Source organism: Hyperoodon ampullatus (genome assembly GCF_949752795.1).
Source record: "Hyperoodon ampullatus genome assembly, chromosome: 3".
Classification (NCBI taxonomy): domain Eukaryota; kingdom Metazoa; phylum Chordata; class Mammalia; order Artiodactyla; family Ziphiidae; genus Hyperoodon; species Hyperoodon ampullatus.
This window is the reverse complement of record NC_136916.1, coordinates 59,890,114-59,909,859: the sequence shown is the minus strand read 5'-3', so window position 1 is coordinate 59,909,859 and position 19,746 is coordinate 59,890,114. Positions and strand designations below refer to the sequence as shown.

Below are 19,746 nucleotides of genomic sequence, written 5' to 3'. Positions count from 1 at the left end.
TCCCTCCCATGGAGTGGTGTCCACGCCCGTGTCCCTGTAGGGTTGTCATTGAATGCTCCCCAGGACAGGGTCCTCACTTGCACACAGCACCTAATTTGTTTTTGAGAGCTCTGATTATTAGCCTGGACCCAAATCTGCCTCCTTCACGCAGTGGAAGCTGAGGTCCTAGCACAAGACACACCTGGGGCAGAAATGCAGGTCTCCAGACTTGGCGTTGCCAACTCTTCCCAGGGTCAGTGGCCTAGATGCTTCCTCTGTTCTCCCACCCACGCCACTCCCCCGCTTCCTCACTCAGCGCCACCATTCCCAATTCCCTCACTCCCTAGACTCTTGGCAGAAAATGTCCAAGATTTCTGGTGGGCACAGAAAAGGAAGGCGGGATTCCTTTCAGGGGAGCACGTGGGAAGGTCACGTCACAACTCGGGGCCCCCAGACTCCCTTGCTTTTCATCTGTCCTCGCTGGGTAAGGGCAAGTGTGTTAAATCCTCTCTGCCATCTTTACTCTGTGTGAAGGGCACGGGGACCAGTGTCACAGGCTGGTCCCAGCCAGCGTCCCCTTCCTTCCCCCGGGAGACAGATCTTCAGGGTCACGTCAGGGCTGGGCCTTTTTTTGTTCCGAGCCCTCCCGGCATAAAGAATTCAGCAGGCTTCCTCGGAAGCATAAATATTTAATGGCGTTGTAGTTATATATAATTTGATCAATATGTCAATGCTAAAAGGGCCTTTAAGGAGGCTCACCTATCGTTGAGTGATCTGTGATGTAAACCTCCCCAGCCCCTGCAGGAGCAGGACTCATTATCTCCCGGGCTGCTAAGTGGGTCATTTACTCCCCCCTTCTTAAAGACCTCGTGGAGCTGCTCTCCCCTAGAGCCAGTGCCTGGCGGGGATGGAGCGGGGCCTGGGAACCCGACACTGGCTTTTGCTGGAGGCCTCACACCTCCCTGTCCCTGGACGTCCTTCTCTCTGGTGATAAAACACCCACTTGCTTTATTTCAGAGCTCTCTGAGCTTGGTCCGAGGAGAAGCTGCTTGGCAAGGAATTTCATCTCTTAGTCCAATAATTGAGGGCCTGTCAATTTAGGATTGCCTAGGAAATGCAGTGGGATACTTCAAGGTAAAATTGCTCAGAGGCATTGTTCTGGGATCTCCCAGTATTTGATTGCGGGGTGACCGTGGCACCTGGCTGCTACAGCTTCCTGCTTCTGCATGGCCCCCACCCTCTCCCTGGGCCCCTGTGATGTTAATTCAAGACAGGCAGACTCACTTTGAACACCCCAGGACCTGAGTCAGAGAACCAGGTAAAACCCGATCCAAATTCAAGAACCCCAGAGCAGACCAAGTGTCCACCCCAGACACACATGCTTCAAGAGGAGTAACCCAAGGCCCAGCCACCAGTCCAGAGGTCACATGGCCTGTCAGACACAGAGCTTGGGGGAAAGCACCATTTCCACATGACTTGGGGTGTAACTCACGTCTCACATAGGTATCTTTTCCTCAGCTCGTTTTTCTCGCACACGTCCAGAAAAGGGGCTCCAGAATCACACCACGCTGTTCTTCCCAAGACGCTGGTTGTCCCGTGAAGAAATCCTTGTTTTAGAAGTGAAACCGGGAACCTAGGAGCAGCCCTTTGGCTGCCTAATTGCTGTTACTTCCCACTAAATGAGACACGTTGAAGAGCCCTTGCCTGGCTGTCTTCAGCTCCTTGTGAATCACGGAAAGAACCCGGACAGGAGCTGCTTGACACTTACAGATAGGACATCACTGCTCTTGTCTGCTCCGTGACTGTTATGTGCAGTACGGCTGATGGACACATTCGAATGGTTTGTGCCATGAAGACTGGTCCTGGGGGCCAAGCCCAGCCAGCCCCAGCCTAGCCCACTACCCGGCATCCATCCGTGTCTCGAGTTGGCTTGCCTCTTCTCTGCTCATCTTTTTAAACTCACGTTCTGCTCTGTTTTACTGAGCTTTCTGGAGGAATCGATGCGTCACAGAGCAACTCCGGAATGTTTAGCATTCTCAAACTCTGAAAGATGGCTCCTGGATCTTATAATTTATTCAGTTCATCCCTCTGTTTTGCAGACAACAGAATTGAAGCCCAGAGGAGGGAAGGGATTTGCCCAAAGCCATGCAGCTAGATTGGAAGCCGAGCTGGGAGGCAAGGCCAGGTCATTTCTGTGTGGCTCCGGGGTCAGAACATGCTCTTTAAAGCGGCCAGTTTCCTCCCTCTCCTTGTTTTTATTGGGCTGAGGTTAGAATGAAGTGTGCATTTTCAAGAGCTGATCGGTCCAGACGACCTGGCAGTTTAAATACCGGAGAGACGGTCTCCTGGAAGTGGCTGTCAGCTGTGACTTGAGCAGGCAGTTAAATTAAAAAAAAAAAAAAACTGAAGCCTGGCTGGGTGCTGCCGGTCAGGAGCAAAAGGTTGCTTGGGGTGTGGACCAAGGGCAGATTCCACCTCCCTTCATTCCGTGTCGTGGGTCAAAGGCCCAACGGATGGGAACAGCAGCAAAACGTGAATGCAAGGGTGTGGCTGGAGCAGTGTACTTTGAGAAAGCTCTGGCGCCCTCCGTTTACAGCAGGATGGTTAGAGGTTCTGCTCTAATGAGATGATCGCGTGAATGGGAGTCACTAAGGCTGGGAGTCACTAAGGCGTGTGGAGCAGACTGCTCTTTGGGAAGCTACGCTCGCCCCCCCCCATCTTGTGTTCCGTCATTTATTGCCTAACAGTCTGGACGGGGACACAGGGCAGAGGTACCTCCTGTGCCTAGTTGAGAGCACAGATTCCGGATTTCGCAGGATCTCTGTGCACGCTTCTCTCTCTGAGCGGCTGCTCTGTCTGCGTTGAGTAGATTAGTTCCTTCTGAGGAACGATGTTTTTCCACCAGCAAAGCTGCCTTCTTTGAACCACACTTGAAAAGAAACTTTCAAAGGCAGCACCAGGCTCCCCAAACACCTTTTTCCAAAGGAAGCCGTCCTCCCGCTGCCTGGCACCCGCCGCCTCCCAGGTTCTCCTCCGAGGCTCTGACTCAAAGGCAGTGGCCTTTTGGGACCAGGATGGAGGAAGGATGAAGGTCCACCCCGTGAGCCCCAGCTGCCTTATTGATAACAGGGTGCCCCGAAGGCCAGAAGGAGCTTTCCAATGTAGGATCTAGCTCCGATTTGTGATTTGTGACCTGTCCCGATTGTTAAAGTCACACGTCTTGATTCTTTTTTTTCTTTCCTTTCTTGGAAGTGATGTTTAGAGCTTGTTTGAGTTGGATCAAATGCTGTTTTAACAGCTGCCCTAATCGGAAATGCTGTCAATTATTAACCCTGACAGTAGTTTTTCTTTCAAAAATACTTCTCTGAGCTCCCTCAAAATGTCAAAATTTGGCTTCTTGGTAGGAAGTCGTTTAGTGATGTTGCTTAATTGCCAAGCGTCAGTTTCCCCATCTGAAAACTGGAGATTTATAAGAAGTGCCTTCCCTGTAGGGTTCTTGTGAACTCACGCATGCAAAATGCTTGGAACAGCTGGGTCGGCGGATGTTAGCCATTATTATTATCGTCGTTGTTAAGAGTGGTTCTGTCCGGTCAACTTTCTATTTGCAGGAGCTTCCACTCCTGCCGTCACCACCCTCAAAAAAATAAACATGAAAAGAAAAAGCGTTTAGGGAACAGTTTTCCTGTTCATTCTTTGACGCACCAGCGTGCGCTGAGCCCGTTCTCAGGGTTGGATGGTCTATGTAGAGAAGACCGAGACTCAATTCCTGCTTGCACGTGGTGGGGAGACCAGGAGGGGAGAGCTGCTCCCCGGCAGGGGACGGTCCCAGCTGGGAGGGATGGGATTGCATGCTTTCTCCACCCCCGCTTCCTCCCAGAAAAAAAAACCCAGACACGAGGACAGGGACCAAGTGTGACACCACCCCCTTCCCTCTGCCCTCCCCCAACACTGTACAGTCCTAACTCGTGGCAGCCAGAGTCCTTCCTGCCACTCGGGGAGGCCGATTTTCATTAAGTCTGGGCCCCAGGAGAGAGCCTGAAGGCTGATAGCCCAGGCCTCCAGAATATTGCATGTCTGTGTGGAGCTGTTCTGCTGGCCCTTGGTTGATGTGTGGGGTTGGGAGGCAAGAACTGCTCCCTGTGGGTGGAAGGGTGAGATGAGAGGGGACTTGGTCTGAGCCCCCCACAGGGCTTCTGAGCGACCCAGCCGTGGTCACCTAGTAGCCCGGATGCCAGGCTTGAACCAGTCTTGAACCAGGCAGAGCTACATGAAATCCCGGCAGATTTTTCCTCATAACCAGAGGATGCTGGGCTCTGGACCAGGCCCTGCAGGGGAAGATCCCACCTGGGGGCAGCCTGTGGCTGCACATTTGCTAAAAGATGTGGGTAGAGGGAAGGTCAGCTACTTTTCATTTTGTTCCTTTATCTACCAAGATCTTGACACTTGACCTGTTTGCTAGAGGAAGTAAGCAACAGCTGGGACTCCTTTATAACCACCCACCCCAAAAACAGTGAGAGCTGTAGTTGCTGAGCGGGCCAAAGTGATGGGGAAGGTTCAGAGCCTGCACCTGCCTTCCTGGCTGTAGAGGGGGCAGCAGCCAGAGCCCAATGGGCGGCTTGTGGCTGGTCTGGCTTGGCCACTGCCTCACCCTGTCGATGAAGGACTTGTGCTGCTGTCCACCCTACCTCCTGGTTGTAGGTCACCACTCCGTCCACCACTGCCCCTTCCCCAGATGCCCCCCACAGTGGGGCAGGCCCAGATCCCTGGCCAGGGGCCACTGCAATCTGAAGTCTCGAAAAATAAATGCGGGGAGGCCAGCGAGATTCTTTTGGCTCAACATTTACTGAGCGCCTACTATGTACCAGGCTCTGCTATGCCAGTCATTTGAGGTAAGAAGCCTTGGACCAGTGAGCTCCCTAGCAGTGAGGATGGTTTATTTTGTTTATTTCTCTTTGCTTTTTGTTTTAAATAAGACATTCTATTCTTACTTGGCACATAAACATGTGACCGTTGAGTGATTATGTTGCTCTTACAGGTTTGGACGGATTTGATTGTTTCTAGAACGCCTGACGTGTACAACCCCGACTCTTATATGTTATCCCTCTTGCCCGCTATCAATCAATTTGGGGGAAGAAAAATGAACATAAGTGAGAAAGGACCTTGTTTTGGAGTAGAACTCTTCCCACTTACCTAGATTAATAATTTATACAATAATTAGTAATTGTCCCAGTTTCCTTACAGTATGAATGACGGGCATCCAGTGGGCGGAGGCCAGGGATGCTGCTAAAAACACTACAATGCCCAGAACAGCCCCATGCAACAAGGAATTATCTGGCCCCAAATGTCAATAGCACTGTTGCTGACAAACCCAGTTTGTATGACAAACTGTTGTACAGTGACCTTGCTGGAATATACCCTGAATGTGCATATGTGGCTGTGAGTCAGTCCCGTGGGGCTTAGCCAGGATGATATACCCTTTCCACCCCGGAAGTTTAGAAATGTGGGGACCATTATTGGCACTCAGTTGGTCTAGGATGTGGGGGACAGTCTTTCGCACCAAAGACTTGTTTTACCCCAGATGCCCACAGTGGGCAAGACTGGCCCTATTCCTGAGAATCTAGAGTGTTCCAGGAGAGACCGGTGATCTCTGATCCCCACCCAGGAGCCCCTGATGCCCTGGACAGGCGGTCTGAGTTGGAGCCTGCACTGCAGCCAGCAGCCCCAGGACGTGGGACCACAAAAGCCCATCAGATTCCTGGTCCATGGCCTGTCTCTTCACAAGCCAGGGGCATTCTCATCAGTGGCTGGCGGCTGGGGGGAGGAGGGGGTGCTGGCCCCAGGAATTCTCCTGAGGGCCAGGGTCTGTTTGTAAGCCTTCAGACAACATTGCTTTTATTTTAAGTGCGCAAGGATTTCTCATCCAGAGTCATTTGACATGCAGATGATCACAGATTTTTAAAGGCTGTTGTCATGGTTTTGTCTCTGAAAGATTGCTATGTGCTGATGAGAGCCTTGAAGCCAGCTCTGGGACCTCAGTCCTGGTGGCCTTGGGATTCAGAAGGAGATAAGAGAAGCAATTCTGAGACTTGTCTGTCAGTGGTCCTCGGCCTTCCTGTCTGGATTCAGTTAACCATTTAGCCCCACTGTTTTTTTCTTTTTCTTTTTTTTTTTTAAAACCATTCTTCGTCTGAGATGGTTTCACATAGAACACGGGTGGCAAAATCAGTTGATGTTTTTCTGAATGTGATCTTTTCTGGAGGGTTAGCGGTGGGGCAGAGAATTGATCTGCCTTTCTGTGGTCAACTTAGATGAAGGGCTAGGGATCCAATCAGTTACATCCCGAGCATCATCTTAGAGAAGGCAGTGCTTTATGCCCCCCAAAAGGAAGCGTCAACGGTGGGATTTCAGGCTGGGAAGCACATATAAGGGTGAGGGGTCGGTCTGGTGGGGGAGAGGCAGCAGTGAAAAGTGGAGGGCGAGGGAGACCCTTTAAGGCACATATCGCCGGGTGTGAGGCTGGCCCCAGGGAACACTTTGGCCCATGCAGCCGGGCGTCTTCCATCACCTCCTGATTTGTCTGGGAGCCTGAGAGCCTGACTTGCTGTTGCCCTTGGGGCCACTGGGCATAGCAATTCCTTCTCACCACACTGCATTTCACTCTTGTTTGCGATGGGTTTCACCGCAGTGGGCGGTGTGGAGGTTGTTCTTGTTTAGTTTTGCGTTGTTTTGATTAGGGCTTCCATCCAGAGGAGGCGAACTGGATACTCTGAACCAAACACAGAGACCACCTCTGATAGGAAATTGGAGCTCCCTAAAATGTAGGCAGCCCGGTTGGAGGGAGTTGGAAGAGATTGCTTCATGCTGTGGATTTAGCGAGGCCTCCTGGCAGGAGGCCCACCGAGGGTGGAAGGATGGAGCCCGTCGGGGGTCTGCGGTTTCGGGGGGAGCTTGTCCTTCCACCGTCTGACATTTTGGCGACTTGATTTATTGGCCTGAGCCTCACGCGGTCTCTTTTCCTTTGCAGACAGAGATTGCGAAGAGACTGAACACGATTTTAGCACAGATCATGCCTTTCCTGTCACAAGAGGTAAGCCCTTCTTTTACTGTGCCCTCCGTTTCTTGCAGAGCAGCCCAGTGGCTGCCTAGGTCTCACCGGAGCCCCAGCCCCTGTCCGTTCACGTGGACTGAAGTTGGCAACCTGGGGCTTTACAGAAGCTCCTCTGGCACATCAGAGGGGCCACTTGCTCCTTCAGTGGAACCTGTTCTCTGCCCTTGCCTGAGCCCCGAGAGGAGGGTCCTGGCCTGTGGAGGGGCTAACAGTGGGCAGTGGGTACTGCTGTGCCCCCCCTGCCCCCGGCCCCTACCCCATCCCAACCAGCATTCCCAGCCTCTGCTTCCCCGTGCCCCAGCTTCCACACCTGGAGACATCTAAGAGCAAGGAAGCCTGACCAGTTAGCACCGAGGGCCAGACCCTGCGAGGAGAACCACTACCCAAAGGGGACCCCAGCCCCCAGGACAGAGTGTCCTCATCAGAGGCATGACCAAGTCAGTCACATCATTTTCTAAGCACACTTTTGCAAGAGACTCCCGCCTGAGGCAGGGCTGGACCAGTGGGCAGTAGGAGAAAAGCATCTCCAAGGAGGCCCCGTGGTGCAGGGCAGATGGGTGGGCTGCCCGAGAGGAGCCCCTTTCCATCCAGCAGAGCTCACTCCAGCCTGGGGCAGGCCTGCCCTCCAGGCCCCTCTCAGTGGCTTAGACCACCCTCGCTCCCTCCGGGATTCCTGGATCTCTGAGTTGCAGTAGTGACCCATACATGATTGAATTCATGTAAAAACAGGATATAGTGATGTCCTAGGAGCTTGCAACCCATTAGGGGAGGCAGCTGCCTATGAAGTGGGTTTCACCTCAAGGCTGAAGGGAATGAATGCACTAAAAAAAAAAATTTTTTTTAAATAGACTATTTTTTATAGTTTGAGGTTCACAGCAAACCTGAGTGGAAGGTACAGAGATGTCCCCTAGCCTTCCCCACCGTCAACATCCCACACCAGAGTAACTGGTGAGCCTACATCGACACATTATCACCCAATTCCTGGCTTATAACGTTGTGCCATTTTTTGTTGTTGTTCGTTTTCTATTTAGATAGATACAGGTTGAGTATCTGTAGATACACATACTTTTCCTCTGAACCCTTTGGGTGTAAGTTGCAAACATCCTGACACCTCACAGCACTCACTGCTCTAGCTGCCTCTCCTAACAGGACACCCTCCTACGTGACTGCACTATTGTCACCGCATTTAGAAAATGAAGAATCATTCAGTAGCCTCTTCTAATATCCAGCCTGGACATTAGTTTGGGGCTTTATGCCTGGAAGGAAGTTTTTTTGTCTCAGATGCCTGGAAGGAAGTGTTTTTGTCTGCGTGGCGGAGGGAGATGGTCTACAAATAGCCCTCTTTTCGCTCTTTTATATTTTAACTTCAAACTCTGGGAAGTGTGGATTACAGAAATAATAGGCACGCGTTGAGAAGGGTTTAAAGGGTCCCCCGTCCTCCCTGTGTCCTGCTTTGGTCAGTGGACCTCCTCTGCCTCCGGTGTCACCGCCTGTCCCCTACCCCCCGTGCCTCCGTGGTCGGTCGGGGAAGGCGGCCGCCTCTAACCCACACCCGGTCCCTCCAGCACCAGCAGCAGGTGGCGCAGGCGGTGGAGCGAGCCAAGCAGGTCACCATGACGGAGCTCAATGCCATCATCGGGGTACGTGGACTCCCCAATCTGCCTCTCACCGTGTGTATAGCCCTTTTATTCCTCTCATTTACCATAACCAGAGATGGACCCTGACCTTAGCTGGCCTCAAAGAATGGCAGCCCCAGGGCTCCGGCCTCTCCCAGCATCTCATGGGCTTGGACCCACCTAGAGATCTCCCCCTGTGGCTCCCCGGTTGCCTCTCACTCCCCAAGTTAAAGGGGTGCCCGACACGCCCCGATCCACCTCGAAATTCATCAGCCCCATCCTTTCCCGGCTTTTGGTGTCTCCAACATTGAAGGGGGGGTGGACTCTGGGATCACCTTGGAGGCCAACCTGATTTCTCCCACCTCCCCAGGGGCCCGTCCCCTCACTGGCAAAGGTCTACCCTTCTTTGGCCACCTGGGATCAGAACTGTCTCTGCTGTACTGTGATGTGAAACGTGCTGTGGCATTTGGGTCTGGGCCTTGCTGTCCCATGCGCTGAGCTGCCTGGCGGAGTCTTCATCATGGGCCCATGTCAAGTCTGGCTAGGGCCCCTGGCTAGGTCTCCCTGGTGTTCTAGAAGTCCCGTCTCACCCGGGAACAGGAAAAGATAATGCAGAGTGCTTCGTGAGGCCCACTTCTGGTCTGGCCCCTCAGTGAAAGGAGGAAGCCACATCTCTCCCCTTTAGTGTTCCTACCTGGCTTACATCTTTAATGCATTTCTGGGATTCACACAGCATCTTTCTCCTGCTTGCTGCTTTGGTATGAGGCTGCTAAAGGATATTTAAGACAAGCATCTGAGGAGAAACAGGCTTTTTAAGGGGACTTTGGGCAAGGCTCTTAGCCTCAGGATGCACCTGTCCACCTTTGGTCCCTAAAATGAACAGGGTGGGTGAGATCACTGCTTCCCATCCACAGATGGCCGAGTCCAGGTCCCCAATGGAGCTTCTGAACAATAAATTCTAGGGCACTCACCCCAGAGTTCTCTTCCATAGGTTTGGGGTGGACCCGGAAAGCTGTGTTTTTGAAGTTTTCTAGATCATTTGGAAGGGTAGTCAGGCTTGGGAAGCAGTGGACTGGTTGGCTGAGGTCCCTCTAGCTCTCTGATTGGTCCTCATTCCTCCTCTTGTTCTTAAGTACGGTCATTATTTCAAGGTGGAACTGAAGGCCTAGAATGTTCTGCTTGGTGGATGAATGATGACTCTGGGCTCTTCATTCTGGGGCAGAAACCTGGAGACCTGTCTTCTAGTTAAGCCTCTTCCCCACGTGACCTCAGGCAGTCCCATCTCTTCCTCGGGCCTTAGTTTCTGCGTCTGTTACAGGAGGGGGTGGACCAGCTCATCTCTTTGGGCCAGGAATGCCGGGAGGGAGGGCTTGGAGTGACAGAGTGATGCTGGTGCATCCTGATCCTCCAACACATTATTGGGACCCGTGATGGTTACTGGGTTCTGTCCTTCTGTTCTGGTCTGAGTCCCCTGGCAGCTGCTGAGTGCTGTTGGGGGATGGCCAGGGGAGCATTAGCCTCGTCTGAATCCTGACAGTGTTGAGGGTGGGGGAGCTCACGTACTGTGTGGGAGAAGCAGAGAGGAGGCCAGAAAGGGGAGCAGGAGTGACTGGTCACTGCTTTTAGCCAGTGAGCTTGGGAGGCAGAGCCCCAGCAGGGAAATCATAACATGGTACAGTTTGAAGTCTCCTTGGAAACCATCTGAGCCTCAAGACTCGTGAACTTTGAGGCCAGATACTTTGTGAGGAGCAAAGCAGCCCTGGCCTCCACCCACTGGATGCCAGTGGCACCCTCCCGCACACAGTTGTGACACCCCAAAACGTCTCCAGACATTACCAGGTGTCCCGGCAGAGGGCAGGGGCAGTGCATGAAATGGCCCGTGGTAGAGAACCACTGATGCAGCCGATGCCCTTGCTTTACAGAGACGGGGAGTGATTTCACAGACGGTCACACACGGTCCAGGAGCAACGCCAGGCCAGAGGCCCCGGGCTGGCTTTCGGCTTAGGGCTCTTCCCCCCACTACCCTCCCATCCAGTCCAGCCCTGGTGTGGCGCCTGTGTCTTCCTCAGTGGCCAGTTCACAGTGTGGTGGCTTTGCTGAGAGTGGCAGATAAGGGCTCGGGGTGGGAAGTGCATCCTCTGATATTTCTCCTCTCTTAGATCCTCGTCCCTATCCGCTTTCCAGGCCCAGCCTTCCCATCCCTCTGTGGCCACAGTGGAGTCCCTTCTCCCCCACTGTCTCCCCCCCACCCCGCTTTGGAATTAAAATCCTCTTATGAAAAAAATTTTTTTTAAGTTCTAAGAAAAGAGTGGAATAGGGGGAAGAAGCACTGCTTGGATTAGCTCCACTTCCTTCAAGGAGTATTTAGGAAGCTACACGTTAGGTCAAGGCAGCTCGAGGCAGATATTGGAATTCAATTAAAGCCAACGAGTGGGGCCTGTGACCCCCATTTTCAAGGTAATTGCTTCTCCGGCTCTGAATGAATGTGGCCGTCTCCCTGTCATTAAGAAGGCAGCCATCTAATCACCGCGCCTGACAGAGCCTCACAAGGCAGGAATTACGGACGGCTGAGGATGGCTCGCTGAGCTGGGGCATCCTGTGAAGGAAGAGAAGGAGAGGGACAGCGGGCTTGTGGCTCGGCTGACTCGGGAGAGTGATGGGAGGAGGGTGGCAGGGGGCCGGGAGGGCTGATGGCCAAAGGGCAGGAGTCCTGCCCCAGCAGGAAAGGGCGGTGAAGGGAAGGGCCCAGAAGCCTTGTGGCTACCCACATGGTACTGTCCGATTGGCCCCTCTTGGGGGAGAAGTAGCCCAGCCCCCTGGTCTGGGAGTTAGGGGGGCTTTGGGCAAGTCACTTCATTCCTCTGGCCTGTTTTCCCCATTTGTGAGAAGATGGAGAAGGGCTGGGCAAGTTTCCTTTGACCTGCTCTCTTCAGTCAGTCATCTGGGGCTCTCTTGGGCGTGGGGTGGAAGGACTCTGGGTTCACATCTTGGCTCATTTCAGAGAGAGATGAGAGGTCAGGTAGACACCTCTGGCGTGGGCATACCTGCAGCTAGTGGTGTGTGTTTCTCACATGAATTAGAGTATTTCCAGGGCCTCCCCTCCAGGTGAGAGAGGCCAGAATTCAGCCTCAGCTTGGTGTGAGGGGAGAGGGGACAGAGGACAGAGGGGCTGACGGAAGCCCAGGCTTGCTGGCCCAGTCCGCCCACCACACACAGGGCCACTGGGAACTCAAGTGACCGTCTGGGGAAGGCAGGCCTGAAGGTGTGTGTCTGTTCGCCAGGGCCTGCCAGGACCCAATTACTGCAGACCTGTTACACACCCTTTTTTCTTGGATCCAAGTTATTGGGGGATCGTTGGAGGGTCAAAAGATTCCTGAGCGTGAGGGGTGAAATATTGTCCCTTGGTCAGCAGCTTGCACAAGGCCTCCCCAAGCAGATTAAAGACCCTGTGAGCTGATGTTACCCACCATTTTCAGAACTCATGTTTTACTTTGCTCCGTGCTAGTCCAAGGTCACTGAACCTGGCAGGTGGAGGGGCATGTACCTCACTGGCCCCACTGACAATTTGGCCTGCATTCCCTTGGAAATTATTAGTGGAAGATATGTGTTGGCTTGATTGCTTTTTTTTTTCCATTTTTTATTTTATATTAGAGTATAGTTGATTAACAACGTTGTGTTAATTTCAGGCATACAGCAAAGTGATTCAGTTGTACATATACATGTATCCATTCTTTTTCAAATTCTTTTCCCATTTAGGCTATTACAGAATATTGAGCAGAGTTCCCTGTGCTGTACAGTAGGTCCTTGTTGGTGCTTACTTATTTTTTTTTTAATTGAGCGAGCGGGGTGAGGAAGGGGGAGGTTTTAGCTTGTTACAAACCACACTGGGTATTTTGAAGCCAGTCCTGAGGTTCTCGCATTCCCTCCAGGATGCTGATGAGCTGGGTTCAGTTGACTGGGAGAAGGATGGTGCAGAGAGTGTGCCTTAGAATGAACGCATCTGTTTCTCTCAGCCAGGGGGCCATGGTAGAGAGAAGTCATGCTGGGTTTGCGTCCTGGCTCTGGTTACTTTGGCTTAGCAGAGTTCCTTCACCTCCCCCTGAGCCTGTTCCCGTCTCTGAAATGGGGATAACGGGGTTGTTGTGAGCTCTCCAAACTATAACAGAGCATGAAGGCACAATTCAGCCTGGAGCTGGGGGGCCACCTCCGTGGGCAGGAAGTAGAGGCCGGGGCTGCCCTCCCTCTCCTGGGAGGGCAGGGCGTCTGCATCTTATGCAGTTAGGACTCTGTCTGGGTGTCCTTGGTGGGTCTCAGCCCTGGAAATGCTTAGACAACTTCACTAGGCTTAACCCAAATCATGAACCTGAGAAGCGAAGCATTAAATCAGGTTGCAGAGGCATGATGTGCATAATCCAGTTACACAGACTCGGCCAGCGCGGGCCTCCCTGACAGCCTCCCATGTAAGTGGCCATACCTTCGGAGCCCGGGAACTGGGCATTTGGCACACGTGAGGACAGGGACACACGTCTGCCCCACGGGACATGTTCTTTGACAGGTTGCTGTTCCAGCATGAAATGTTAAAGGTGGGAGGAGGGCGTGCTCACGAGCGGGCTTGCTTCCAGAAGCCTCACCCCTCTTTTGGGGTTGGGGGGTGGGCTGTTGACTTCCTTTCCTGTGGTGGGCGGAGAAATCCTGGTCTTGGAGGGAATGGTGGAAGCCAGGGACAGGCTGCTGCAGAGTGGTGAGCCCAGTGCCCTCCGTGGACGGTGGACTTGATCCCATTTGTCCGCAGTTGAAAACGCTGTCACCCTCCCACTTGGATGTCACTGTGTTTCTGCACATCGTCCTTTGAAGTCATAGATATGTCACAGGGATAGAAATGCAGCCTGAGGATGGCTGTGCTCTGCCTGCAACACGGGGACGGAGAGACAGGTGGATCACTGCCAGCCGGCTCCCCCTGCCCCGCTGCGGCAAAGACTTTATCTCACTCTTTATCACAACCAGGACTGTTGTTAGCAGACCCTTGGCCCGACAAGCCCTGGCATCTGTCCTCGCCCCAGGAGAGAAGCCTGGGAGGAGGTCGGCTCTCTGTCCCTGCTTCCTGGAGCCTGCTGGGCCGCTCCCGACTGTGCCTTCCAACCCCCCCGGAGCAGACCTCGGGAATTTCTGGCTGTGCAGGGGGTGCTCTTGTATTTGAAGATGAGAAGTACATGGAAGCTGCCTTTCCTCTGTTGCAAAGAAGAGACACTCCTGCTTGACGGGCCACGGCTGAAAACCAACCTCTCCGTCTGGGAAGCTTAGCAGCTTTGAAAGCCACTGTCTTCCAAACAGCCACTGCAACTACAGCCTTTGTTCCAAGTTTCTGATGCTGGTTCACTGGTTCATGTTTTGGGGAGCAGGATGCACCACTGATGCTCCGCGTCCCAACCAAGAGGAGGCTTGGATCTGGGAAGGTGGATGGCTTTTGGACAGAGTCACTCTGCTGACTGACTTCCCAGCCTCTCTGTGTAAACCCTTTTCCAATATTTTCATTTATTTACCCAGCAAATGTGTATTGGGCAAACACGCCAGGCCCCACCCGAGGTGCTGGGATGGATAAAACAAGGTCCCTTCTTCCTGGAGCTCACAAGTTGCCAAGATCAGAGAAAGGTGAAAGATGCAGTTCTATTTGTGGTCCACTCATAGTTTTTGCTAATGTTTGTTGAACACCTACTTTGCCTTCACATGTAGTAACGCACGTGATCCTTGTACAACCTGAAGAGATGGGCTGCATTCTGATCCGCACTTTGCAGATGAGGAAACTGAGGCTGAGAGAGGTCCACTGTTGTCTAAGGTCTTATAACTGATAAAAGAGCGGGACATCTTCCTTAGTCTGTCTGGCTCGAGAGTCTGAGCTGTCATGACTCTCAGAAAAGAGGAACCTGTTCTGACCCGGATGATGGGGAGGGCTTCCAGGGGGCCCTTCGGCTTCGTTTCTGCTCTGGTGTCTCGAGGCAGATCTGGGATCAGGCTGCAACCTGGACCAGTGCCCACCGGCAGCTTCCGTAAACTGCCCACCAAGAGATGTCCTAGGTCTGGAGCAATGGCCGTGGGTCCCAGCCTTTCTCCCCAAACTGAGAAATGAGCTCTCTGGGGCCAGGAGTGTGGTGTGACTGGGGGTGCCATTAATTTGGGGGTGCACCAGGTTGGCGGTTGGCGGCTTAGTTGGGGAAGAGTGGGGCTCTTAATCCCTGACCTCAAACACACTCATTGCCTTTTGGAGCCTCGCGTCTGTCCAGATCTGTGGGCCTTCATTGTGTTTTGTTGTCTGTTCATCAGTGGCCTGAAAGCCACAGTTCACACTGACAGGCGAGCTCTTTGTCACCCCCACCAACTCTTCTTGCTTTGGGGAGGAGGGTCTCTTTAGGGACATTCTTTGGCTGACGTCGGTGGTTGACAGATTTGAGTCCAGATACCGCACTAGTGGTGAGACTTGGCTAGTTGCTGCCCACTCCAGCCCCAAGTGCCAGTTTGCCATCTGTAAAATGGGCAGAACCCTTCTGCCAGGTAGTTGGAAGGGTCAGAGAAAATATTTGGAAAGGGCCCAGGCATTGATTCAGGCATTCAGTAAATTTCTGTCCCCTCCTGTTGTGCTCGTTGAGAAGAAAGATGTATGTGTACCCAAGGGCCCAGCCATTCCTAAGAAATATTTCAGTCCCTATGAAATATTCAGCCGTGGTGTAGCTCGCGCCACAGTGCCCGTGGTTCTTGACGCAATCTTGGGAATGATAAAGGGCGCTTTGTCTTGGCTGCTGGGGGAGCACAAGGGGAAGGGGGAACAGAAGACTCTGAGGCTAGTGCTGAGCGGAATCCTTAATTAGGGATTGCTATCCTTGCTGTTGATAATAAGTGACTTAATGCACGACTAGATTTTGGAAGGGGAGGGAGCCATGGAAAGGCCTCTGGGAAACGTTTAGCTATTGTTATGAGATCACTTAGTGAGTAACCTGCCTGAGGTCACCCAGCTAGTAAGTGCCAGAGCTGGGATTTGAATCCTGGTCTGTCTTGATTCCAAAGCCCCCACTCTTCCTCTTACCCTGTTTTCTACTCTGATGTCCGGTGACGTTGGCTCTCATTCCACTGGCCCCAAACTCCTCTTGATCTCGGGACTCCTCTGCTGTGTCCTGCCCCCGCTTTGTAAGACAGGCGTGGAGTTCCTCAGAATTAGGGAGCCTTCCCCAGGGTACGGGCTCAGGGTGGGAAACGCTGGCTGCTGACGTTTGCAGGCATGTAAGCATGAGCAAAACTGTGGCCGCTAGGAGCTTAAAAGTGGGTCGCCCTCAACGGAGAGAGAACCCCGATGACTGGCTTTTAAATGCATGCTGTATTTATCTTGGGCTTGGAAACATGCATTGAGAAGTTCTGTCCTGAGACTGGGGTTGGAGAGGAGATGGAGTGTTTGCCATCATAAATCTTGTGTCTCAATTGCAGTCCATTACCAGACTTCCTCCAGCATGACAGCATGTGTGGCCTGAGCTGGGTGGGGGCAGAGGTTTGGGGGGCATGTTCCCCCGGCCCTCCCCGCTCAGCCGCACTCACCACCAACTTCATTGCAGCAACAACAGCTCCAGGCGCAGCACCTCTCCCACGCCACGCACGGCCCCCCGGTGCAGCTGCCACCCCACCCGTCAGGCCTCCAGCCTCCAGGGATTCCCCCAGTGACGGGGAGCAGCTCAGGGCTGCTGGCGCTCGGTGCCCTGGGCAGCCAGGCCCACCTGTCGGTGAAGGACGAGAAGAACCACCATGAACTGGACCACAGAGGTGCGGCCCGGGGCGGGGGTGGAGGGCAGAGTGCATGGCTGGGGGCAGAGGTTTTGGAGGCCCCTCTGTGAACAGACACAGCAAATGCTGTCACCCTAGGACCAGGAGTTAGCAAAAGGCCTGGAGCCATCTAAAAAGTTCCTGGTACACCGAAACCGGAGCCCCATCCCCCAGGCCACCCCCCAATCCCTGATGTGTACCTGCTCTTCTTTTCCCTGGAAGACATCTTGTCCTTTCTTCCTGGAATACCTTCTCATCTTCCTAGCCACACCCTGTCCACCCTCCAAGGGCCAGCCCTAGTCCCACCCCTTCAGGATGCCCTCCTGGCCAAGCTGAGGGTCTCTTTTCAAATTCCCATAAGAGTTCAAGAGTTGGGGGCCCCAAGACGGAGCCCTTTGTTACCGTTCTTCTGTTTCCTACCCTGGAAAGTGTTGTATCCTCACCAGGATCATTAGTCCTCTGAGGACAGAGACCACGTTCTTTGGAAAAGATACCCAGCTGGCGCTCAAGTAAAGACTCATTAGGGGACTGTCTTTAAGTAGAGGTGGTGGTGACACTGCTGCAGGGAGATGATTGGGAAGACTGGGAATGAGAACGTCCTCTACCCTTACTTAACCCAACCTATCCCGCGAAGACCAGCTGCGCCGAGAAGGGCCTTGGAAGGGCCTATTTTGATCGGGAAAGGAGAGGGCCTGGCTTCCTAGCAGACCCTTTGCAAAGATTGCCACCTTGTGTGGTCTGCCCTTAGATATTATTTTTCTAGCTTTATTGAGATATAATCGACACATACTATCCTGTTTAAGGTGCACCACATGATGGTTTGATTTGCCCTTAGACATTTACTGGGGCACATGGCCAATGCCTTATGAGCCGGCCCTGGGCACAGGGGGCTTGGAGTGTTAACCATCCTGCCTGGGCCGGGGCCATGGGGCGGTAGTAGCAGGTCGTGGGAACCAGAGACTAAGTTTTTTTGCCCCTGCAGTAGGATGGTCCTCCTGGCAGAGGAAGAGGGCCTCCCCACAACAGACAGGAGGATCAGGGAGCTAGTGCTTGGCTGGGCAAATAATCAGAGGCCTCAGCTTCCAGGGGCGTCTTGGTAAAGAGACAGAGAAGAGTGTTAATTAAAAAACAACACCACCAAAATACCACTCTGATAACTCCTTTTTTTTTTTTTTTAAATAACAACAATGTTCTCAACTCCCAGATCCTATGGATATTTTGCATAGCACGATCCTTCCCAAGTTTACAGCTTTAAAAACTGCTGACCAGTAATCTTGGTGCCCTTCTCGGCATGTCAGGGAGAGCTAGGCCACAGATCCCCGCCGCTGCCCCACCGGGGCCTGGTGGCCAGGTGAAGCATTGGAATTGGGGCGATTAATTTCCAAACTGAGAGACGTCACCTAATGGCCCTACCTTGGCTGACCCGCGGTGACTCAGAGAGCCAGCCGCTGTCCGTTTTAAAACCCGTGAACTAGCAAAGCATAAAAGCCAACCGGACGATACTGACCTTGCTTTCTTTTTTGTTTCTTTGTCTTGGGGGACCTGACCCTCCTCCTGTCCTGGCCTTCTGTCCCCAAAGAGAGAGAATCCAGCACGGTAAGTGCCAGCACTCTGGAACCTGTGGGGGGGGGGTGTTTGGGTGCTGGGGGAGGGTCAGCCCCAACCCTGTGTGGGCTCCTGGGAGGAGGGTGTTGTCCCCTGTTGAGTGACCTGCACTCGGGGAAGCCTTCGTCTCTCCAGGTTTCAGGGCCATCATTTGTTAAGCGAAGAGCTGGGCTAAGTGAGCTCTAAGCAACCGCCTTTTGTATGAGAGGTGATTACTGGAGAGGTCAGCCAGCCAGCCCTGGGCCCTCCAAGGGGGGTTGTGGAGTCACAGGGCTGAACCCAGAGCTCGGGACCCTGGTCCCCCCTCGTTTGGGGCCAGAGTGCCTCCCTGCCCCCCAGTTGGCTGACCCCTGTATGATCCTATATCCTCCTTATTTCCTCCCAACACCTGAGCTTTCTCCCTGTTCTAGGCTTTAACTCGGTTTGAGAAAGTGCTAGCAAGCGAGCATTAAGGGCAGGCTGCCTGCGTGTCTGTCAGCTCTGAGATTTGTTGTAAATCTTTCTGATCACACTGAGGCTCAGAGGTTCTGTTTCAAGTGAATAAGCCTTCTGAATAAGCACAGTGGAGTCTGGATAAAAAAAATCCTCCAGCGATTAACACAGCTATTTTATTCCTCATCGCCGTCCTTGTATCTGGGGCCATCTTAGGATGGCTTTGGTTATTACCTCGTGTTAAGTGGGACTTGGAAGGTCAGGCAGTTAACTAACCACCTAGACAGCAGCTTCCTTGGGCGGCTCCTCCATCCCGACCCACCTCCCCTTCCCAGCCCTCTACCCGGGCTGACTTTAAACCTCCCATTAGCAGTAGTGCTCACGTCCCCTCTCGACTTGCCTGTGTGCTCAGAAATCCAGGTCATTTGGGCCCAGGAATGGCTAGGTGCATAAGAAAGGAACAGCTGAGGGCTTCCCTGGTGGCGCAGTGGTTGAGAATCTGCCTGCTAATGCAGGGGACACGGGTTCGAGCCCTGGTCTGGGAGGATCCCACATGCCGCAGAGCGGCTGGGCCCGTGAGCCACAACTACTGAGCCTGCACGTCTGGAGCCTGTGCTCCACAACAAGAGAGGCCACCATAGTGAGAGGCCCGTGCACTGCGATGAAGAGTGGCCCCCACTTGCCACAACTAGAGAAAGCCCTCACACAGAAACGAAGACGCAACACAGCAAAAATAAACAAATTAATTAATAAACTCCTACCCCCAACATAAAAAAAAAAAAAAAGAAAGGAACAGCTGAAACTGTAAATCGATTTTGATTGCTTCAGTGTTGATCCCAGTAGGTGGCCTTGTTGGAGGGCTGGGCTGGACACCTCAAGGCTCAGTCTGGTCCCAGATTCTTGGGACGTTGGGTAGTCCTCTTGGCCTCTCGGAGCCTCAGTTTCTCTATCTGTAACATGGCAATATTCCTGCCCAGCCAGCCTCTCCGCTTAGCTAGGAAGACCCCCTGCTCAGAACAGGACCCAGGATCCCAGAGGTTACCTGCTTAACAGGGACCTGCCGCAGAGAGAAGTGGGTGCTTGGCCCCTTCCCTGCCTTCACACATTCTCATGCTATCCTCGTCGCTCTTGGCTCTGGCTTTGTGCCCCAGTCTGTGAACGCTTTCTGCTAAAAGGAACCCACGGGGAACCCCTAAGAGCTGGGCT

At 53.1% G+C, this 19,746-nt stretch overlaps 1 protein-coding gene across 6 annotated transcripts in view; it reads left to right on the top strand.

Annotated features, from left to right (window-relative positions):
- The window catches only part of TLE3 (TLE family member 3, transcriptional corepressor), a gene marked incomplete at its 5' end in the record, with an annotated part of 47,737 nt that overhangs the window by 13,551 nt on the left and 14,440 nt on the right, over positions 1 to 19,746 (top strand). For 5 of the 6 annotated variants that reach the window (XM_079698998.1, XM_079698996.1, XM_079698993.1 and 2 more), the window contains 4 exons: positions 7,004 to 7,066; positions 8,653 to 8,727; positions 16,299 to 16,503; positions 18,083 to 18,099. In XM_079698998.1, coding sequence (XP_079555124.1) covers positions 7,004 to 7,066; positions 8,653 to 8,727; positions 16,299 to 16,503; positions 18,083 to 18,099 — 360 coding nt within the window. Of the gene's footprint in view, positions 1 to 7,003; positions 7,067 to 8,652; positions 8,758 to 16,298; positions 16,504 to 18,082; positions 18,100 to 19,746 lie in introns of all 6 variants that reach the window. The other variant, XM_079698994.1, reaches the window with a different exon arrangement.